A 19,442-nucleotide genomic window follows, 5' to 3' on the forward strand; every position below is an offset into this window, starting at 1 on the left:
AAGGCATGTGTGACAGAAGGTAAGTGACCAACACCTCAGCAGTTGGAAGCCAGCGCCATGTTGTTGCCCAAGCCTCCGTGCCCTGTCCAAGGAGCCTGTTTGCTCTGCCTCCAGCTGCCCGGCTCTCTGGGCTAGCTTCCCTGGGTACCGAGCATACGCGGTTCTTTCAGGCAGATTTACTGAACATACACTAGGAAGCAGGTCAGAATACCACTGAGGCATGGTGGCAAAAGTTGCTGGCACCACACTGTAGGAGGAGTCATTCTATGCTTTTACCTTCTGCATGAGACACAATTTTTCCTTGGAACAAATGACTGACAAACTATCTGTCAAACTTACTCAGACTTAGGCATATGGTGGACTTTTTCTCAAAAATGAATGAAAGGAGTCCATTTAGTCAAGCAAAATCATGAAAGTATTTTTTTGCCGATGATGAATTTTGAGCTTGCAAACAAAATTAGAATTCCAAAAAGTGGTATCCTCCTCCATAAGCTTGACAGCTTTCTGTACTTAACGACTTTGTTGATGAGGATCCTTGCGATGATATTAACAAAGGTGATTTTTTGATATTATATAATAAAATGTGTCAACATTTGGAAGGTCTGCATACCTCAGTCAGACCACTATTTTCCTAATGACCAGTGCACACAGTTACAAAATCATGCACTGGTAAAAAGGATCCATTCAAAGTGCAAAACTGACCAGTAGATTTTCGTGTAAGACTGAAAGTTTATGGATATTGATATTGGCTTCCAAATAGCACACTGCACCTAAACATTAAGAAAATATCACTTGTCAAGTTTTGATATCGAATCAGAGAAAAATATCCACAATTATCTGAAAAAGCTATTAAAATATTCCTTTTTTCCAAATACATATCTGTGAGAGGCCAGATTTTCTTCATATCCTTCAACCAAAACAACATATGGCCACAGATAGAATGCAGGAGCAGATAGAGAATCCTGCTGTCCTCTAGTAAGCCAGCCATTAAAGAGATTTGCAGAAATGTAAAAAACAATGCTACTCTTGTTGCTTTTTTTGTTTTAGAAATATACCTGTTTTTCATAAAATATTACTTGTGTCAACATAAATGAGTTTTTAGTTGCTATCTGACAATAAATTAATATGTATTCTTAAGGATTTTTACTCCATATTCTTCTCAATCTTCTGTTCTCTTTGAGTTAGGTGCTATTAACAGACTTGTCCATTCGCTCATTTGTTTATTTCAGGGTGATGCTAGTGTTCTGTTATCCCAGAAATGTGGGAGCAGAAGTCAAAGGAGGGCAGAAGTGATGAGAAGCTTCTGGTAAGTGTGCACACGCTTTGTTCAAAAGTGTTTTGAACATTGTTTTTGTTGGAGTTCTTGTTTCCCAAATCACTCTCTCTTGTCCAAAGCTCTTTCCCAGCATAATCTTTCACTTGACAAATACTTATTTCATACCACCCATGTGTCAGGCACTGTCTCTCTGAGGACCTTCATAACATGTCAACTCAAATGTCCCACAGACACTGTCAACTCAGAACCCCCAACACGAAGGCTGCCTTTCCGCTCACCAGTCCCTCCTCCCGTGCTCCGGTCTGAGTGACGGCTGCCATCAGGCACCCTGAGGCCCAGGCCAAACACCCAGCAGTGTCCTCACCTCCCCCGTCTCCCCTCACCCCACATCCAACCCACAACCAAGTCCCAGAAAATACTCTTCAGTAGCTTTTAAATTGTCCACTTCTCTCCATCCTTCCTGGTTCAAGCTTCCTTCATCCCTGACCCGAATTACGACGACAGCCCCCAAACTGCTCTCCCTGCCTCCTGTCTTACCCTCCCTCATCTGTGTCTGTACTTCACTGGGCCTGGAAACTCACAGCCAGCACACCAGTAACGGGGTCAGGTTGAGGGATATCACCTCCACTTTACAGATGACGAAAACAAGGCTTGAAAGTTAGAGCATTTACCCAGGTGGTATTTTTAGAAGGCAGACCTGATTGGGCCACTCCCCTGGCTCCACCTCAAGGGGCCTGAACCTTCAGGATAAAGTACAAGCTCTTTGACAAGGGCTATAAGGCATGCGCCCTCTGTATGGGGGCCCCAGTCTTGCATGTGCTCTGTGCTCCTTTTATCTCCAGGCTTGTTCACACATGCTGTTCCCTCTGCCTGGGCCACTCTTCCCCCAATGGACTCGGTTTAGATGTGCCTTCCTTCAGGAAACCTCCCCTGACTCCCTGAGACAGGAGAAGGTGCCCTTTTTATGGGTTCCCATGACAACCACCACTCACTGTAATGATAGCACTAAGCACACTGGTTTTCTCGGTTTTTGCTTTTTTTTTTATTCATTCCCTCAGCCCCTTCAGTGAGGTTGTTCCATACTCATAATGCATTTAGGTCTTTTGTCATCATCTGCATGCCGTGCTCGAATCACCTGACCTCCTAAGTGATTTTTTTTTTAATTCACATATATTAAAGTTTTCTACTCTTTACTTTACCTTGTGCTATAAAGTTCTATTTCATGCATCTGCCATTAAAGTGTCATATAGTTTCACTGCCCTAAACCCCCCTGCAGCGTTCATCTACCCAATACTCCCTTCCCCCACCCCATCACACTGTTGCAATTGCCTGTTTACTTGACAACATCTCTCTCCCTCTGGTTCAGTATCTGTTCTGTTTAACAGTGTCCCCAGTATGAGGCAAAATGCCTGGCATTCTAAGGATACCCTGCATATGCCTGCTAAATGCAAGGACTGGAAATTGTTTTGAACCTACAGCTTAAACTTTGTCCTCAAATGACAATGGAACCAGCTCTAACAACCCCAGCAATGCTAGCCACAGCTCCCTTATCTCTCTCTTCCCCAGTGACACATGCTTGGGTCAATGAGCAGAGCCCAGGGATAGTTAAAGCTGCCAGCATGTCTGCTCGGCTGGGGGGCGGGGGAGCAGGAGGACCAGCTCGGAGGGGTCAGGATTATGGAGCTGCTGCCCAAGAAATGGGGTGGGGGGGCCCTGTGGAAGGGATGGTACTTAGTGGGGACTGACACCTGGAACAAAGAAAGGGCACTGGGAACCCTGCTGCCCAAGAAATGGGGTGGGGGGGGCCCTGTGGAAAGGATGGTACTTAGTGGGGATTGACACCTGGAACAAAGAAAGGGCACTGGGAACCCTGAAAAGCCTCGGCTGGGGACCCCCACATCTAAACCAACGCACTGCATGGCAGCCCGTATGCCGGAAATGAGGCATTATCATGATGCTGTGTGGATCGAGGCATGTTCCGTGGATTGCCAGGCCGGCTCGGGTACGGACTTGGCACTGAGAGTTTAGGCCCTGCTTGGGGATCTGCTTTTCTAGCTCCTATGATTTGAGGAAGAGCTGGGAGAGCTCCAAAGCTGTGGGTGAAGGGAGAAGCTTCAGAGAGCTGAACTGTCAGAGCCCAAACAATGACTTTCTCTGTGCAGCTGGGCTTTGCACCTGGTGCCGGCACAGGGCCCTCTGGGCTTTTGTCCTTCCGCACACAGAGATGTCCACACAGGCGGGGCTTATAAATACCCTCCAAAGGAGAAGTGAAACCCCTGGCTAGTTCTCCTTTTCTCTGCTTAGCTGGCGCCCACCAGCTGAAACAGCTAGTACAAACTCGCATTCCCCAGTTCAGAGGCTCAACCTGCTCTCACTATTTCATGGTTGGGAAGCTTCTGGCAAACATCCTGTTGAGAATAAAATGGGACTCAGACTGACAATCGGGGGCTAAATTTACCACCTAGAAACTTTAAACAAAATAAAAGAGAAAGCAGAGGAAAGGGCGAGACCTTTTAGCACACCCCTCACAGAGACAGAACACCAGAGTCTTCTCAGAGTGAGCTTTTTACCTGTATGTAGAAGGTCCTGGAGCTTGTTATGATTTCAAACAGGTTGTCCCTCATTAAGAGATCACTAGACAAAGAGAAAGAAAGTTACCAGGCATGCCCGCGTGCACAATGAGGACCTGATTCATCCTAAGTCAAGGCTCCAGAGTTTTGGGGGCTCCCAGGTCATTCCTCCTCCAGTCTCTGCCTCAAAAAACATGAGGGGGTCTCCTCTAGCTTCACTTCCTACAGGCTCCCAGGAGGTTTCGCCATGCCCATGGAAACCCCACACATACACCCCACCGCCAGTTGTAACAAGATAAAGTTCCTTTCCCTCTAAAACCTCCTGCCTAATACCCACCACATCCCGTAACACCTACAGTTGTGGGGGGAGGGGTATTTTTTATTATTTTCTAAAGATTTATGTATTTATTTGAGAGAGAGAGGGGGCACAGGGGAGGAGCAAAGAGAGAGGGAAGGGAGAGAATCTCAGGTAGACTGCCCGCCGAGCTCGGAGCCCGACTCAGGGCTCCATGTGGGGCTCCAGACAGGGCTTGATCTCACAACCCTGAGATCATGACCCCAGCCAAAACCAAGACTCAGACACCTAACCAACTAAGCCACCAGGCGTCCCTGTGGGGTTTTTTTTAGTGGCTAAGATGTATGGTTCTTTGTGCAAAGCACTGCTTTAAGTGGTTTTTTTTCAGGGTCAAGCAGATGAACATTTTATTGGTTTTATAAATATGTAAATATAACTAATCAATTATTTATTTTCTATATTTATTACTATGAAGATATTATTTATATATAAATATACAGAGAGAGATTTGACATGTAACATTTTGTTAGTTTCAGGTATGCAACACAATGATCCAACATTTGTATAGATTGTGAACTGATCACAAGAGGTCTAGCTGACATCCATCACCACACATAGCTACAAGTTCTTTTTTTCTTGTGATGAGAACTTTTAAGGTCTACTCTCTCAGCAACTTTCAAATGTACAATACAGCATTATTAATTATAGTTACCATACTGTACATTACATCCCTAGGACCTATCTATTTTATAATGGAAGTTTGTACCTTTTGACCCCCCCTTCACCCATTTTGCCCACCCCCCCACTCCCGGCAACTACCAATCTGTTTTGTTTTTTTTTTTTTTTAAAGATTTTATTTATTTATTTGAGAGAGAGAGAGAATGAGAGACAGAGAGCATGAGAAGGAGGAGGGTCAGAGGGAGAAGCAGACTCCCTGCCAAGCAGGGAGCCCGATGCGGGACTCGATCCCGGGACTCCAGGATCATGACCTGAGCCGAAGGCAGTCGCTTAACCAACTGAGCCACCCAGGCGCCCCCCACCGATCTCTTCTTTGAGTGCTTTTGTGGGTGTTGTCTCATCCAATCTTTACAACAATCCAATAAAGAACTTAGGATTTTCCCTACCTTGCGGATGAGGAAACCCAGGCTCAGAGAGGTTATGTGACTTGGCGCCAAAGTTAGTAAACAGCAGAGCAAGGATTTGAACCCAGGTCTGACTCCAGAGTCTATGCTTTTAATTACTCCACTACCGCTTGCCTCTCCTAAGGGAACCAACTCTCATTTCCAAAACCTTCCTCCCCACAAGCAGCCACCTTATCAGCTTCATTAAATTCCCGCTCTGTGGGGTGCTGGGTGGCTCAGTCGGTGAAGCATCTGACTTCGGTTCAGGTCATGATCCTGGGATCTTGGGATCGAGCCCCGTGTTGGGGTCCCCATTCACTGGGGAGTCTGCTTATCCCTCTTCCTCTGCCACTCCCCCCCCCCGACTCACACACGCGATCGTGCTCGCTCTCTCCCTCAAATAAATAAAATCTTTAAAAAAAAAAAAAAAAAAGAAAGAAATTCCCCCTGTGTATCACCCTGTCCTGGGCAGAGACAGGAAGCTAATGAGAAGTGGAAGGAGAGATCAGACTACCTTAAGATGCTTCAAACTGGGTGTGAGTTTGGAGAAGAATCCTGACTTCTGCAAGGAAGAAGGTGAGAAGTAGCTGGTGCTCAGTGACAAACCTCAAATCAGCCTAAATTATTTACAGTGTTAAGTGCCTGCTGTGTGTATCCTGGTGCTGTGGGCAATACATAAGGAGGGCAAGGTCTAACTCCTTCCCAATAAAAGAACCAAAAAAAGCAAAACTATACAATTAGATGTCAGACTGTGTGTTGTACGCCAAGAGTGAGAATAATTCCAAAAAAGGACTGATCACAGGCAGAGTTGGCTTCGGGAATGAAGACTTGGAAGGACGTGGCAGGCACTGGGCCCTGGGTGACATGGGCACTGGGCAGAGGAGGAACGTGAGACTAAAGACCCACGTGGGAAGGGACAGCAAGACGGGGGTCAGAAGGACCTGGGGTCAAATCCCGACTCCACTTAGAGAAAAGGTATTTTAGGAATATTTTAAAATCTTTGTGAGCCTTTGTACCCCAGCTGTAAAGTGGAGATGAGAAGACCTCCCTTATCAGGCTGGCCAGCCCAAAGATCAGGGTATAAAGTGTCTAAGGCATCCACTACAATGTACGGCGTATAGCGGTCACTTGAAGTACATTTCACTGACCGTCATTACTGTCTGAGTGGAGATGGCTCTTCTTTCTGGCTAAAATGTGTTAGCTTCTTCAATTACTCACACACATACAGCACACTCGTGTCATCAACTACCGAGGAGGTGAACGCAAAGCAGGGAGGAAATCCCCGCCCTTATCACATCTACTTCCCAGGCTACGGGTCGCCTTTCAATTCGGTTCAGTTCAATTTGATTGAACTCAATTTAACAAATGTTTGAGGACTACACAGATGCCCTAAAGCTTCCTGACTGGGTCTGGGGAGGCCGCACATTCTCAGAGGCCTGGAGCCTGCAGAGCCTTGCAGACTTCCTTCCCTGATGATCTTCAGTTCCCTTAATTCCTTCACTAAGAATTCAGTCTAGGGGCGCCTGGGTGGCTCAGTTGGTTAAGCAACTGCCTTCGGCTCAGGTTATGATCCTGGAGTCCCGGGATCGAGTCCCGCATCGGGTTCCCTGCTCAGCGAGGAGCCTGCTTCTCCCTCTGACCCTCCCCCCTCTCATGTTCTCTCTATCTCATTCTCTCTCTCAAATAAATAAATAAAATCTTTAAAAAAAAAAAGAATTCAGTCTGGCTCTGGCAGCGAGGGACTCCGGCCAAGGGCGGAGCACTCTTGGGACTGAACGTCGTCTGGGCTCGCTAAGCTGCCCACCATGCCCAGATAGCCATACAGCTACCTGCCCGCATGGGCCCTCTGGAGTCAGGGGAGGCAGGAACCGTCTCTGAGGATGAGCCATGTCCAATCTCTCCTCTGCCCACCATCAATGTCTGGACCACACTTCTGAACTTCCCTCTATGGCCACTTGCACAGATGACAAATTGCCACCGGGAACTTCCCTAATCTCTACTCTGCAACTGTCATTTTCAAGAGTCAATACAGCCCCAGTTCAGTCCCTGCTCCCTTGGGTCATGTGGCATTTGTCGGCATGCGAGACTGTCCCATGCCTCCACGTGAGAACAGTCTGCCTGTTGCTAATTGCCTCCCTGATGATGCTGGCTTGACTTCACACCATCCGTGGGATAGAAAGACACAGTCTCTAAAGACGGCAGATTGGGACGCCTGGGTGGCTCAGACAGTTAAGCGTCTGCCTTCAGCTCAGGTCATGATCCCAGGGTCCTGGGATCAAGTCCCACATCGGGCTCCCTGCTCGGTGGGGAGCCTGCTTCTTCTCCCTCTGCCTGCCGCTCCCCCTGCTTGTGCGCTCTCTCTCTGATAAATAAATAAAATCTTAAAAAAAAAAAAAAAGCCTGCAGATTAAGGGGCAAAAGGAGGACTTCTAGATGCCCAGATACCCTTGGGTTTCTGAAGTTTAGTTCTAAGGGCATCTGTATTTGTACTGGATATGGGAAGGCCCTTGCCTCAGGGCCCCAGATCCCAAACTCATCCCACGCACTATGGCACACGGAAGGTAAATCATTTCCTAATGGGAAGCGGAAATGTCCAAAGGGAGTCACACACACAGAGTTGCTGTGAATCACCCTTGTGTTAAGGGGACATCAGGGATTTTGTCAAAAGGAGAAGAAGGCATAAGAAGGTCAGGGAAGAGGCACTGGCATCCCATTGATCTGACCAGAAGTGCTGATAAGTGAGAAACCTAAGGGCACAGTCCCCACTCGGAGCCCTCGGCCTCCTGGGCAATGAGCATCTAACACTTGAGAAGCGTCCCAACACCAGTCTCTTCTTTCTTCCCAATATTCTTTCTTTTTCTCCACCAGAAAATTATTATATAGGCTCCACCCATCTCCTCAGGAGCCAGAGTAAGGTAGTGGGAAAAGATAAGCTTGCCCGGTATGGTCTCTTAGCTGCATCAGGTGGGATGCGGTGAGATGCCAGCCCCTGTCATGTGCATGGAAGAAGGTTCTTGAATAGAGCCTCAGAAGGGTAGTAAATGAAGATTTAAGCAGGCAAATGGGGGATTTTTATCAGAAAAGAATAAGCACAGATGATTACCCAGATTTGACCAGACACTCATGGGTCTTGAGAACGTCCTTGAGAAATATAGTGCGCAGTGGTTCTCGGTCCTGGTAGAAAAAATAAGTAAAGAAAGATAAATGAGGCTATCCATATAATGCCACAACCCAGATCAGCTGACCAACGTACCTCTCTGGTCAGAGTTGGTTGGCTAAAACAAGGCTGCAAACAAGGCAAGGTCTCAAAATAACTATCAAGTGAGGAAAAAATTCTAAGAAGGTACGCTGTGGTTCTGACCACGGAGCAGCTCAGTGCATAGCGGGAGGGAGGAAGTTAAGGCCATGTTGCTGTATCAATATAAAGATGCGCACACAGGAGAGATGGAAGTGGGACGGAGGCACCTCTTAAGCCCGTGTGTGTGTCCGCATCTCTACTCATGCACACACATGTGACTGTTATTCACGGGCCTCTTGCTTCCATGACCTGTCAGAAGGGCCCCAGAGCGCCTACAAACCTGCTCACACTTGAAGTAGCAGATAGTAAAGTCATCAAGTGCAAAGAAGCGACGTTTCCAGCTCTTCCGCTGAAATAAAAAGTAAAGAGCAGGACATTAAGAAGAGGCCCCAGCATTCCAGAGAATGTTCTAGTTCTACAGTCCTGGGTACCCAGCCGGAAGGAAGCTGGGCGCCCACATTCAGACATCGGGCCACAAAGACTTCTCATCAGGGGCAATGCCTCCAACATGCAGGGGTGAATGTTTAGTCCCAAACCTCCCACCGGTTTGGGAGGTAGTTTAGGAGGCAGCGAGTGCCAAGTGCCAAGGAAGGCAGCTCGTCCTGCCAGCCAGCTGCCCCCTGTGCTACGCCCACAGCCCCCAGGAGTCGCCAGGACCCACTCGAGCCCCAGCGCCAACACTTACCACATTCCCTTGCTTCACACAGTAGCCGCTCTTAATGAGGGGGGGCCCGGAGGGAACACGGCTGCCTGTCGTGGGGATGTAACTCTGAGACCTTCGAAGGATGGTGTGGGACCCGGGCTCACTCCCTTCCTGCCCATCCCCACCATTCTACAAGGAAAGAGCATCAGGATTAGCACCTCCCCTCGTTCCTCATGCGGCAAACCGGGTACCTCACCCAGCCCTCTCTGGCGAATCCTCTCTTGCCTCTTTACCCATGATGGCAATTAAGGAAGAAATAAACAAGAAAGGGAACATTCGCATGCTCCTGTCAGGCACTGTACTGGGTAATGTCACAGAACAAGGCTCGGGGAAGTTGGGCAGACCCAGCAGAAAGGTAAGGACAGAGAATACAAACCAGAAGAGGGGAGAAACACCCTAATGGGAGGAGGGACAGTGGGCTTGTTTCCAGGCTCACCTGCCTTCCCCAGCTCCATTTCCCATGTGATTTACAAGTGCTAGTCTCCCACATATGGTACAGGACCATACTGGCCACACAGCCTCAAGATAACAGTGGCCTCGATTTCTGCACTGCTATTCTTCATACCCACCGCCATCCTGGATTTTCTTGACTACCCCATCTGCACTGGCTCCCCCACCCCCAACTATCTGTCCTCTGTGCTGACCTCCTCTATGCCCATCACTGGCCCACTATGGATGCTCCCATAGCCCCACCGGCCCCTGGCAGCCCCAGGCCCCAGCACCTGGTTGATGGGCGTGTGTACCACCACCCCTCCAATGATCTCTGTCTTGTAGGCCACCTGTGGCTTCTTCTCTAGGGCTGGAGGAGCTGGTAGGCTTTTTATAACTTCAGTAGTCAGGGCCAGGTTCCCAACTTTGGGTACCTGGAAGAAAGACAGCTTAGGATAAATGGAGGGGGGGAAGCACTGGGGAAGGGGCAAGAAAAGCTAATGTACCAAATTCTAGGAAGACCTCCTCTCCTCCCCAGTCCTTCCATCGACCCATACCTGAACATGAGGAACTCTGCTGGCAGAGCCCGCTCTACACACACACACACACACACACAAAGTACTGAGCACACACTATGAGCCAGCCCTTCCCTGACTACAGACCAAAGACAAAACAGCAAACAGACACGTCCTGCCCTCACGGCATGGACATTCTAATAACAGAGACTGACAAAAAACGCAGAGCCAAACAGTCAGAATAATTACAAATTGCTATGAGTGCTGTAAAAAAAAAAAAACAGGAGCTGAGATAGACAGCAGCAGGGGAACTACTTGAAATGGGAGTGGTTAGTGGAGGTCTCCAGAGGAGGAGATGTTGGGACAGTAACCTGGAGATGAACAGGAACCAGGGATGTAAGGAGGAGAAAGCATGCTAGGCCGGGGAACAGGTAACATACATGGGGGCCATGGTACAGAATTAGGGGAGCATGAGCTTCGGAGCCCAAGGACCTGGAGTACGAACTCCTGACCTATCACTAACTCACTCAGTGACCTTCAGCAAATCATTGAACCTCTCTCTAGGCCATAACTGTCCCGTGTAGAAAATGAAAAGGGTAATAATATTCATGTCATAGAGTCACTGTGCTTATCAAATGACAGAGTATATATACTTAAAAACTTCAGAAACACAAAAATATAAAAGTACAGTTGACTCTTGAGCAACGCAGGGGATAAGGGTACTGACCCCTACATAGCCAAAACTCCATGTATAACTTTCAACTCCTCCCAATTTTAACTACTAATAGCCTACTATTGACCAGAAGCCTTACTGATAACATAACATCGTAAATTAACACATATTTTGTATGTTCTATGTATTATATGCTGTATTCTTATAATAAAGTAAGCTAGAGGGGCGCCTGGGTGGCTCAGTCGTTAAGCGTCTGCCTTTGGCTCGGGTCATGATCCCAGGGTTCGGGGATCGAGTCCTGCTTCGGGCTCCCTGCTCAGTGGGGAGTCTGCTTCTCCTTCTCCCTCTGCTCCTGCTTGTGTTCCCTCTCTCACTGTGTCTCTCTCTGTCAAATAAATAAAATCTTTAAAAAAAAAAAAAAAGGAAGCTAGAGAAAAGACAATGTTATTAAGAAAACCATAAGAAAGAGAAATACACTTCCAGTCCTGTAAAAAAAAATCTGCATATAAGTAAATACATGCAGTTCAAACCCATGTGGTTCAAGGGTCGAAAGTATTACAAAATACTTTAACTAAAATTTCACGAATGGTATTAACATTTACAAACACAGCCCTTTTTGAAGAGTTATCTCTGTTCCTCTCCTTGGCAGAATTAGGGCACCACAGACAATCACAGAATCACAGAATTTTTATGGCTCTTTTGATGGGCCACAGATTGCAAACTGGTGGCGTGAAGGCAGATTCTGGCCAAACAGTGTTTTGTTGGTCTGATGCAGTGTGTTTTCCAATCTACATTTAAAGTTTGGGATAGTTCACCTAAAAATTCAGACTTCCAGCCAAGCAGCGTTTCTCTCTTTAGATGGAGAACATTCTTCAATTTGCCACTATCCCTACCCTGCTCCTCACCACCGAGGCCACGAGTCAGGTGCTGTTCATCCTCATTTATGTTGCTTTCCTTCCTCCTTGCTCACTTCACTCTTTTGTACTGGCAATTCTGATGAAATCTTTCATTTTGTAAGAAAATAGGAGAGGCCCAGGCCAGTCAGGTCAATGGCCCAAAGCTATGGTTAATAACTGGACAGAGACTAGACCCTAGCTGCCCACTGGGGCGATATCCACAGGATCACAGAGCCTGTCCTTCACACAAACTCAGCACCTCTGTGGGTCTGCAGACTGCATGAGTAATGCTAACATCTTCACTGCTTCTACAGCCTCGGGAATCAGAAGGAACTAAGTAAGAATCTAGACCTTTCAAGAGCTCATGATTCAGGGCCCTTGGAGAAATCTGTCAAGGACGAGACCGAGGACGACTCCATTCCATGTCCGTTCAAAGGAGGAAGAACTCCGAGATGACACTGGAGCCCCAGAAAGAAGATGAGACTCCTCTTCCTGGCCTGTGCATTCCATTTACATAAACAAGGGTGACCTCCGCCCACCAGCTCTCCAGATGGAGCCAGAAATCCACCTTCTCTTTCCCTTCAGCTGTCCGCACAGCAGTTCCCACTTCTATGAGCCCCATTCAGCGTCAGGCAATGTGCCACACTCTGCTGCCTGATCTCTATCCCAAGCAATCTTATGAAGTAGGCATTATCTTCTTTTTATAGATGAGATAAATGTGAGCTCGTTAAAACGAAGTAAGTTTCCCCTAGGACCGCGGGACTCTCCACTGCTGAGCATCCCACTACCCACTTATGCCACCCTTTCTTTCCCTGAGTTTCACTACTGTGTGACGGGACTCCTTTGAGGATGTTGATTATTGCTGGGATGTTTAGTGACATCACCACCAAGGAACAACAGAAACTGCCCCCACATGACCTAAATGAACTCCAGCCAAGAAGAAGGAGGGGAGTAGCCCTTTAGAGCTCCCAGTGGCCAGAAAAGGATTCATGTTAGCTCAGCTGTTGTGTTGCCTCTCGGAATCTTGTCAGCCCTTGTATCATGGGCTGCTTCTGCCTGTCTGCCCAGAGCTTTTCCAGAGCTTCCTGAGACTAAATCAGCCTGTGGAGGACAAAGGCAACAATAACTATGTCCCCAGAACTTGAAAACAAGGTCATTCTTTTGGTTTGGCCATATCCCCAGAGGCCTAAATTCAAGGTATGTCCTCTTCCATCCACCTGTGAAGTATCCTCTGATGTGGGGAGAGCCTATGGATCTCATTTGCAATGTGAAATGAAAATTACAGGGACACGGGATGCTTGGCTGGCTCAGTTGGTGAAGCATGTGACTCTTGATCATGGGGTTGTAAGTTCGAACCCCATGTTGGGTGTAGAGGAAGGAAGGAAGGAAGGGAGGGAGGGAGGGAGGGAGGGAGGAAGGGAGAGATGAAGGGAGGGCGGGGGAGATGAAGGGAGGGAGGAAGGGAGGGAGGGAGGGAGGGAGGAAGAAAATTACAGGGACTCATCTTATTTCCGACCAGGCAAGGCTAGACGGCAAGGAGGAATAATCCACTGGGGACAGGGGCTGTGCTTTACCTTTACTGCTCAATTTTCAACTGTTTTGGGAAATGTAGTAAGTGGAATAATGTCCCACTAAAACTATCCACCCATAAACTCAGAATGTGACCTTATTTAGAAATAGGGTCTTGCAGGTGTCGTTAAATTAAGATCAGGTCATACTGGTTTAGGATGGGCCCGAAGTCCAATGACTGATGTCCTTATCAGAAGAAGAGAGGACACAGGGACACAGGCATACAATGATGGAGGCAGAGAGAGGAGTAATGCAGCTGCAAGCCAGGGCACACCACGGACTGCCCGGAGCCACCAGAAGCTAGAGAAGGAGCCACCCATTTGCTCTGGTAGTCCCACAAAATTCATATAGGAATACTAATACTCTGAGAGAATCCAATTCCTTAAATAGGACATGTCAATCATCTCTTCAATGACAAGGACCCAGTGGCCTTAGCACAAAATGAACAGTGATCCGTGGGCAGAAAAACTGGATCCATCCTGGCTCCTTGACCTTGGGCAAGTCATTTTATTCTCTAGGCATTTCCGCCACCCCATGTATAAATGGGTATAATAACGCTTGCCCTTCCTACTTAAGGCTTTATCTGAAGCTACAATGAAGCCACATATGTAAAAGTGGTGTGTAATCTAACATAATTTACAATGGTTATTCTTTTTCAATATTTTCATAAACTCTTCTAGGTCTTGGAAGTCAGAGGTCCTGGGTTTGAATCTCAGCTCTACCACTTATTCAACTCTAGACTTTGGGCAACTCTGATTTCCATTTTTCTCATCTAAAAACTGGCAGTAAAACCACTTATCTCACAAGAGTAATGTCAGAGGGGTGAATAATATAGCACCTGTGAAAGCTTGGCTCAACACATTATCTGTTCTTTCTTTCATCTCTGTAGCCCCCAAGGTGCCTGATGCTTCACTTGTATATAAGGCATCCTAAAGGGAGTGTGCATGCCATGGATGTGGTGCCCCAGCCCCACATCCTCCCTCTTCCCAGCCTCCCTGAGGAAGGACACAAGATACAGGACAATATGACAGTGGAGAAAGGAGTAAACCCTTCCAGGGCACAAACAGATTAGGAGATAGAGTGCCTCTCCTCTTCCTTCTATCCCACGGGACCTTTGGCAGGGGTGAAGAGATGTATGAACCAAGCCAAGGAAAGTAAGGGGGATCCTGGAGATGATGGAGACCCTGCAGCAAGCTTTGACATTCCAGCAAGCCTCTGGACTCCCCAGCCTCTGGGCACCCCCATGTTCCTTCCCACTCCTGTGGCTTATAACTTCTGTTCTGCGGGGCCAGAAAAGGGGCAGGGGGAACTCACTGCTTAGAGCAAACCCTATGAGGGCTGAAAGGCCCTCACCACCTCACAGGCTGGGTAGCCCAGTGTACCAAACTGGAACAGAGGAGGAAAGCCCAGAGGCAAGGCTGAAAGAGAATAAAGTATTAAACATTGAATGAAATTCCAAAACTGTATAAGACACAGAAGGGTGAAGACCCGACCGTGCACAAAGAAAACCTGTACTAAACTCAGCACTCTAGAGCCGTGTGCACAAGCAGAGGAATGTGAGTTAGCTGCAATCCCCCTCCCTCCCCTCAGTTTTCTCTCTTTTCCCAGGTTTACCAAGGTTTGTCAAAATAACAAGCTAGCAAACCAGACCACCTCAATGACAGAACTGTACTCTGCGTGGGTCTGGCATCACAAGAGTTGAATAGGTGTATAGATTTCTTCTATTAATTTATTCACAGAAACCCTGAGGTATTTGGGAGAATAATCTGCCCCAGTACATAATGGTTACTACCAGAAATGACTAGAATGTAAGCATTTCTGACTGTATGATACAGAAAATCAATCTTCCAATTACAAAATGGGCAGAAGACATGAACAGACATTTCTCCAACGAAGACATCCAGATGGCCAACACAAACATGAAAAGATGCTCATCATCACTCATCATCAGGGAAATGCAAATCAAAATTACAATGAGATATTGCCTCACACCTGTCAGATGGCTAAAATCCACGACACAAGAATCAACAGGTGTTGGCGAGGATGTGGGGAAAGGGGAACACTCTTGCACTGTTAGTGGGAATGCAAACTGGTGCAGCCACTCTGGAAAACAAGTTCCTCAAAAAGTTAAAAATAGAACTTCCCTACAATCCAGCAATCGCACTACTGAGCATTTGCCCAAAGAAACAAGAACACTAATTCAAAGAGATACATGCACCTCTATGTTTATAGTAGCATTATTTACAATAGGCAAGATACGGAAGCAGCCCAAGTGTCCATCAAGTGATGAATGGATAAAGAAGAAGTTACATACATATATATAATGGAATATTACTCAACCATAGAAAAGAATGAAATCTTGGAGCACCTGGATGCTCAGTCGGTTAGGCATCTGCCTTCAGCTCAGGTCATGATCTCCAGGTCCTGGGATGAAGCCCTGTGTTGGGCTCCCTGTTCAGCAGGAAGTCTGCTTCTCCCTCTGTCCCTCCCCCACCCCCGGCTTGTGATCTCTCCCTGTCAAATAAATAAATAAAAATCTTCTAAAAAATAAAATTAAAAAAAATTTAAAAAGAATGAAATCTTGCCATTTACAATGACATGGATAGAGCTAGAGTATTACACTAAGGGAAATAAGCCAGAGAAAGACAAATACCATATGATTTCACTCATACGTGGCATTTAAGAAATAAAACAGGCAAAGGGGAAAAAAATGAGAGACAAAGCAAGAAATGGACTTTTAACTATAGAGAACAAACTGATGGTTACCAGGGGGGAGGTAGATGGGGGATGGGAGAAACAGGAGATGGGGATTAAGGAGTGCACTTGTCAGGATGAGCAGAGGGTGATGTATGAAGTGTTGAATCGCTGTATTATACACCTGAAACTAATATAACACTGTATGCTACCTAGAATTAAAATAAAGACTTAAAATAAAAAAATAAAAATAAATTTAAAAAGAATATCAATCTTCTCAGCATACAAACCACGGTTTGGATGCCACAAGTCTGCCTACTATTGATGAAAGGTCTAGTTTTTTTCCAAAACATAAAGTTTTCCCTCTTCTCTTTCCTACCCTTTTCCCTTTTCTGTATTTTTTTAAGATTCACTTATTTATTTGACAGAGAGAGAACACAAGCAGGGGGAGCGGCAGGCAGAGGGAGAGAGAGAAGCAGGCATCCCACCAAGCAGGGAGCCTGATGTGGGGCTCGATCCCAGGACCCTGGGATCATGACCTGAGCCAAAGGCAGACACTTAACCGACTGAGCCACCCAGGAGTCCCCCTTTTCTGTATTTCTAAGGAAGAAGAAAGGAGTTCACCAGCAAGTCAAAGAAAATGAAAGTATTCATAGAACAGTCAGTGAACCAGCTCAGTGATGCTGTCAAATGGAAAGCTTTTTCAGGACAGGTTGGTGGGTGGCCTGGACCAACCCCTAGGCAACCTCGTAAAGGAAGAAGAGTACTCCCTTACCCTGCTCCCAAGCCAGTAAAAAGTTCTGACTTCCCTCTTTATATGCTTTTCCCTTTACTCTGCTTCTCCTAGTCAGCAATCCATTTTCCAGCTCCACCACGTTCTGAATCAGCATGCCAGAATGACCCAAAACACGACTGACCAGGAGCCCTCCCAGGAAGCACCAAGGGGACGCTCCATACACTTCCCCTTGAACTTGATTCAAACTCAAACTCTCAGTTCAACTTGTGGTTTGTCAGCCAAGGTGTAAGAAGAGGTAGGGGGAACTGGGTCTCAACAGGCTCCTGGGAAAGCCCCTGCTGTTGGCTGAGTGTCTCCCCACCACACACAGGCCACGTGCTGAAAAGAGGCACTGAGTCCCTCCAGAAAGAAGAAGGAATCGTACGTACAGTGATCTTGCTGGCTTGGTTCAGGGCTTCCACCCAGTCCTTCAGATCCTTCTGGTCATTGGCTTGAAGAAAATACCTCTGAGAGAGGGCATTGATGACTGCAGCAGTCATGCGGGAAGCAAAGAGAAAAACCCAGGTCAGAACACATGCAAGACAAAAAGACGCCACAAAACTAAGGTGCTTGCAGCAGCAAGGGGGAGAACTCCACAGAGCACTGAAGACATCTGCCATGGTGCAAAGTCAGCTGCACGAATATCTGGGAAGCAGCGGGCTACGGTTGCGCTCTCTTCGGAAGTGTGAACTCTCCCCTTAGCCACGAGAACAACACCTGTTCGTGTTTTGAAGCCATTTCCTTCATGTGCTGTTGTACAGGGCTGAGGCTTCTAGTCCACCCACCATCAACAAGACACGAGCTTGAACTGCTTTCGAGAGGCGCTAGCCACTTTAGAGTCATGATGATACAGATAAAGTTTTGGACCCGGTGCTCCTTGTTTCCACTGGCATAACTGGCCTGGCTTGGGAGTCTTGCCTGTGGTCGGAAAATGGAACAAAGCTTGCCTGAGATCAAATCTGTGACCCTGACCTCATTCTCAACCTGTTCTTTCCTCTGAGCACTCCATGAAGTCAATCGTTTTACGTCTGGGTTCATTACTTATCTTGTTTAGATCTGCTGACCACAAAATCTGAGATAGTCATTTCTGAGCTTAGCAATGATATTTGAAAGAAACGGGACAACGAGAACACCAAAGAAGCCTGAACCAACCCGAAGTCAGGAGAGAAGACAGCTCAAGTGGCCATTTTATTCTCCTAGCAAAAATAAGCCAGAACTATAGGAGGCGAGCATCACGGGGTAGACAGAGAATTCATGAGTTCATTCACTCATTCAGCAAATATTACTGAGCATCCACTATATGCCAGGAACCACGGTACAAGCTGGGGATACAGCAGTGACAAAACAAAGGGACAGCCCTGCTTCACAGAGCTGACGTGCAGAACCACCCCAGATAAACAAGAGAGGCTACTCGTTAGCATCTGCTTGTAGCACTTAGCACATTCCTGAGAACACAGTAGGAGCCAAATAATGACTGATGACTTAATGAGTAGGGGCATCCAATGAGTGACCCTGCTTCCTGTGTCACTCCCAACTCTGGCAACTCATGTGGCAATGCTGAGATGCTCAACAGGATACTCCTTTTCTATTGTTCTACCTTTCCTGAGCATCTGAGAGGAGGGTTCCCAGAAACTACTAGAAGATACCCTGGACCCTGCCCTGCGGAGTCAGGAAAACAGAACCATCGCTGGTCCCCATACTTCCGTCTTACGGTATTAACTGTCTTCGCAGTGAGACCAAGGAAAGCTAAGCCCGTCGCCATGACTGAAGTCACGCCCACACGCAGAGGGCAAGTCACATGTGATCACAGGACCGTCTGCGCACAAAGAGGAAGCTGCTGCAGGAGTGTTCAGAAAACCCAGTCCCCAGTTCAGTACTTACCAAAGCAAAATGGAGTTTTGGGTTTCTGCTTCGGTGTAGCTATGCTCACCTAAACCAAATAAAAAATAAAATAAACAAGAACATGTTTCTAAGACGGTTGTAAAGCATTTTTTTTAAAGTTTTTCTTTTTTTTTTGCTGTGAAACTTTCCACACAAAGAAAGAAGAGTATATAAAACATATATAAACATTCTAAAGAATAAAAATTAAGTAGAAACCCTGTACTCACCATTCAGATAAGAAATAGGCCATTATCAGTCCTATTTCTTAAAAGCCCTTGTGTACCCCTCCCTGATAGAATCCCATCCCCACCCCTCAAGGGATAACCACTATCTTGCTGTCTACCTTAATCTTCATCTTTGCAAAAACACTTTGAAAAGCCACCCAAGGGGCACCTGGGTGGCTCAGTCGTTAAGCGTCTGCCTTCAGCTCGGGTCATGATCCCAGGGTCCTGGGATCGAGCCCCGCATCGGGCTCCCTGCTCAGCGGGAAGCCTGCTTCTCCCTCTCCCACTCCCCCTGCTTGTGTTCCCTCTCTCGCTGTGTCTCTCTGTCAAATAAATAAAATCTTTAAAAAAAAAAAAAAAAGCTACCCAATCCGACAAAATTCTCTTTGGACCACACAACCCGTACTTGGCCCATTCACACTAGGAAGATTCCATTCCTCTCTCAACCACCGACCCCTTCCCTAAACAGTTCTCCAAATTAAAGGTGGTATGGCTACAAATACACAGATTCCAATTAGAGCTC

General features: G+C 46.9%; 1 protein-coding gene across 4 annotated transcripts in view; it reads right to left on the reverse strand.

Annotated features, from left to right (window-relative positions):
* Window positions 1-19,442, reverse strand: part of PLEKHA2 (pleckstrin homology domain containing A2) — a 59,730-nt gene that overhangs the window by 9,563 nt on the left and 30,725 nt on the right. For 3 of the 4 annotated variants that reach the window (XM_045879878.3, XM_045879879.3, XM_045879880.3), the window contains 7 exons: window positions 18,696-18,744; window positions 17,204-17,301; window positions 9,986-10,126; window positions 9,246-9,392; window positions 8,841-8,909; window positions 8,366-8,436; window positions 3,847-3,910 (listed from right to left, as the gene is read on the reverse strand). In XM_045879878.3, the coding sequence (XP_045735834.1) occupies window positions 3,847-3,910; window positions 8,366-8,436; window positions 8,841-8,909; window positions 9,246-9,392; window positions 9,986-10,126; window positions 17,204-17,301; window positions 18,696-18,744 (639 nt within the window). The remainder of the gene's footprint in view (window positions 1-3,846; window positions 3,911-8,365; window positions 8,437-8,840; window positions 8,910-9,245; window positions 9,393-9,985; window positions 10,127-17,203; window positions 17,302-18,695; window positions 18,745-19,442) is intronic. The other variant, XM_064585519.1, reaches the window with a different exon arrangement.

This window comes from Mirounga angustirostris, unplaced genomic scaffold, assembly GCF_029215605.1.
Source record: "Mirounga angustirostris isolate CCGP_5_RB_7025 unplaced genomic scaffold, mMirAng1.0.hap1 SCAF_2, whole genome shotgun sequence".
NCBI lineage: Eukaryota > Metazoa > Chordata > Mammalia > Carnivora > Phocidae > Mirounga > Mirounga angustirostris.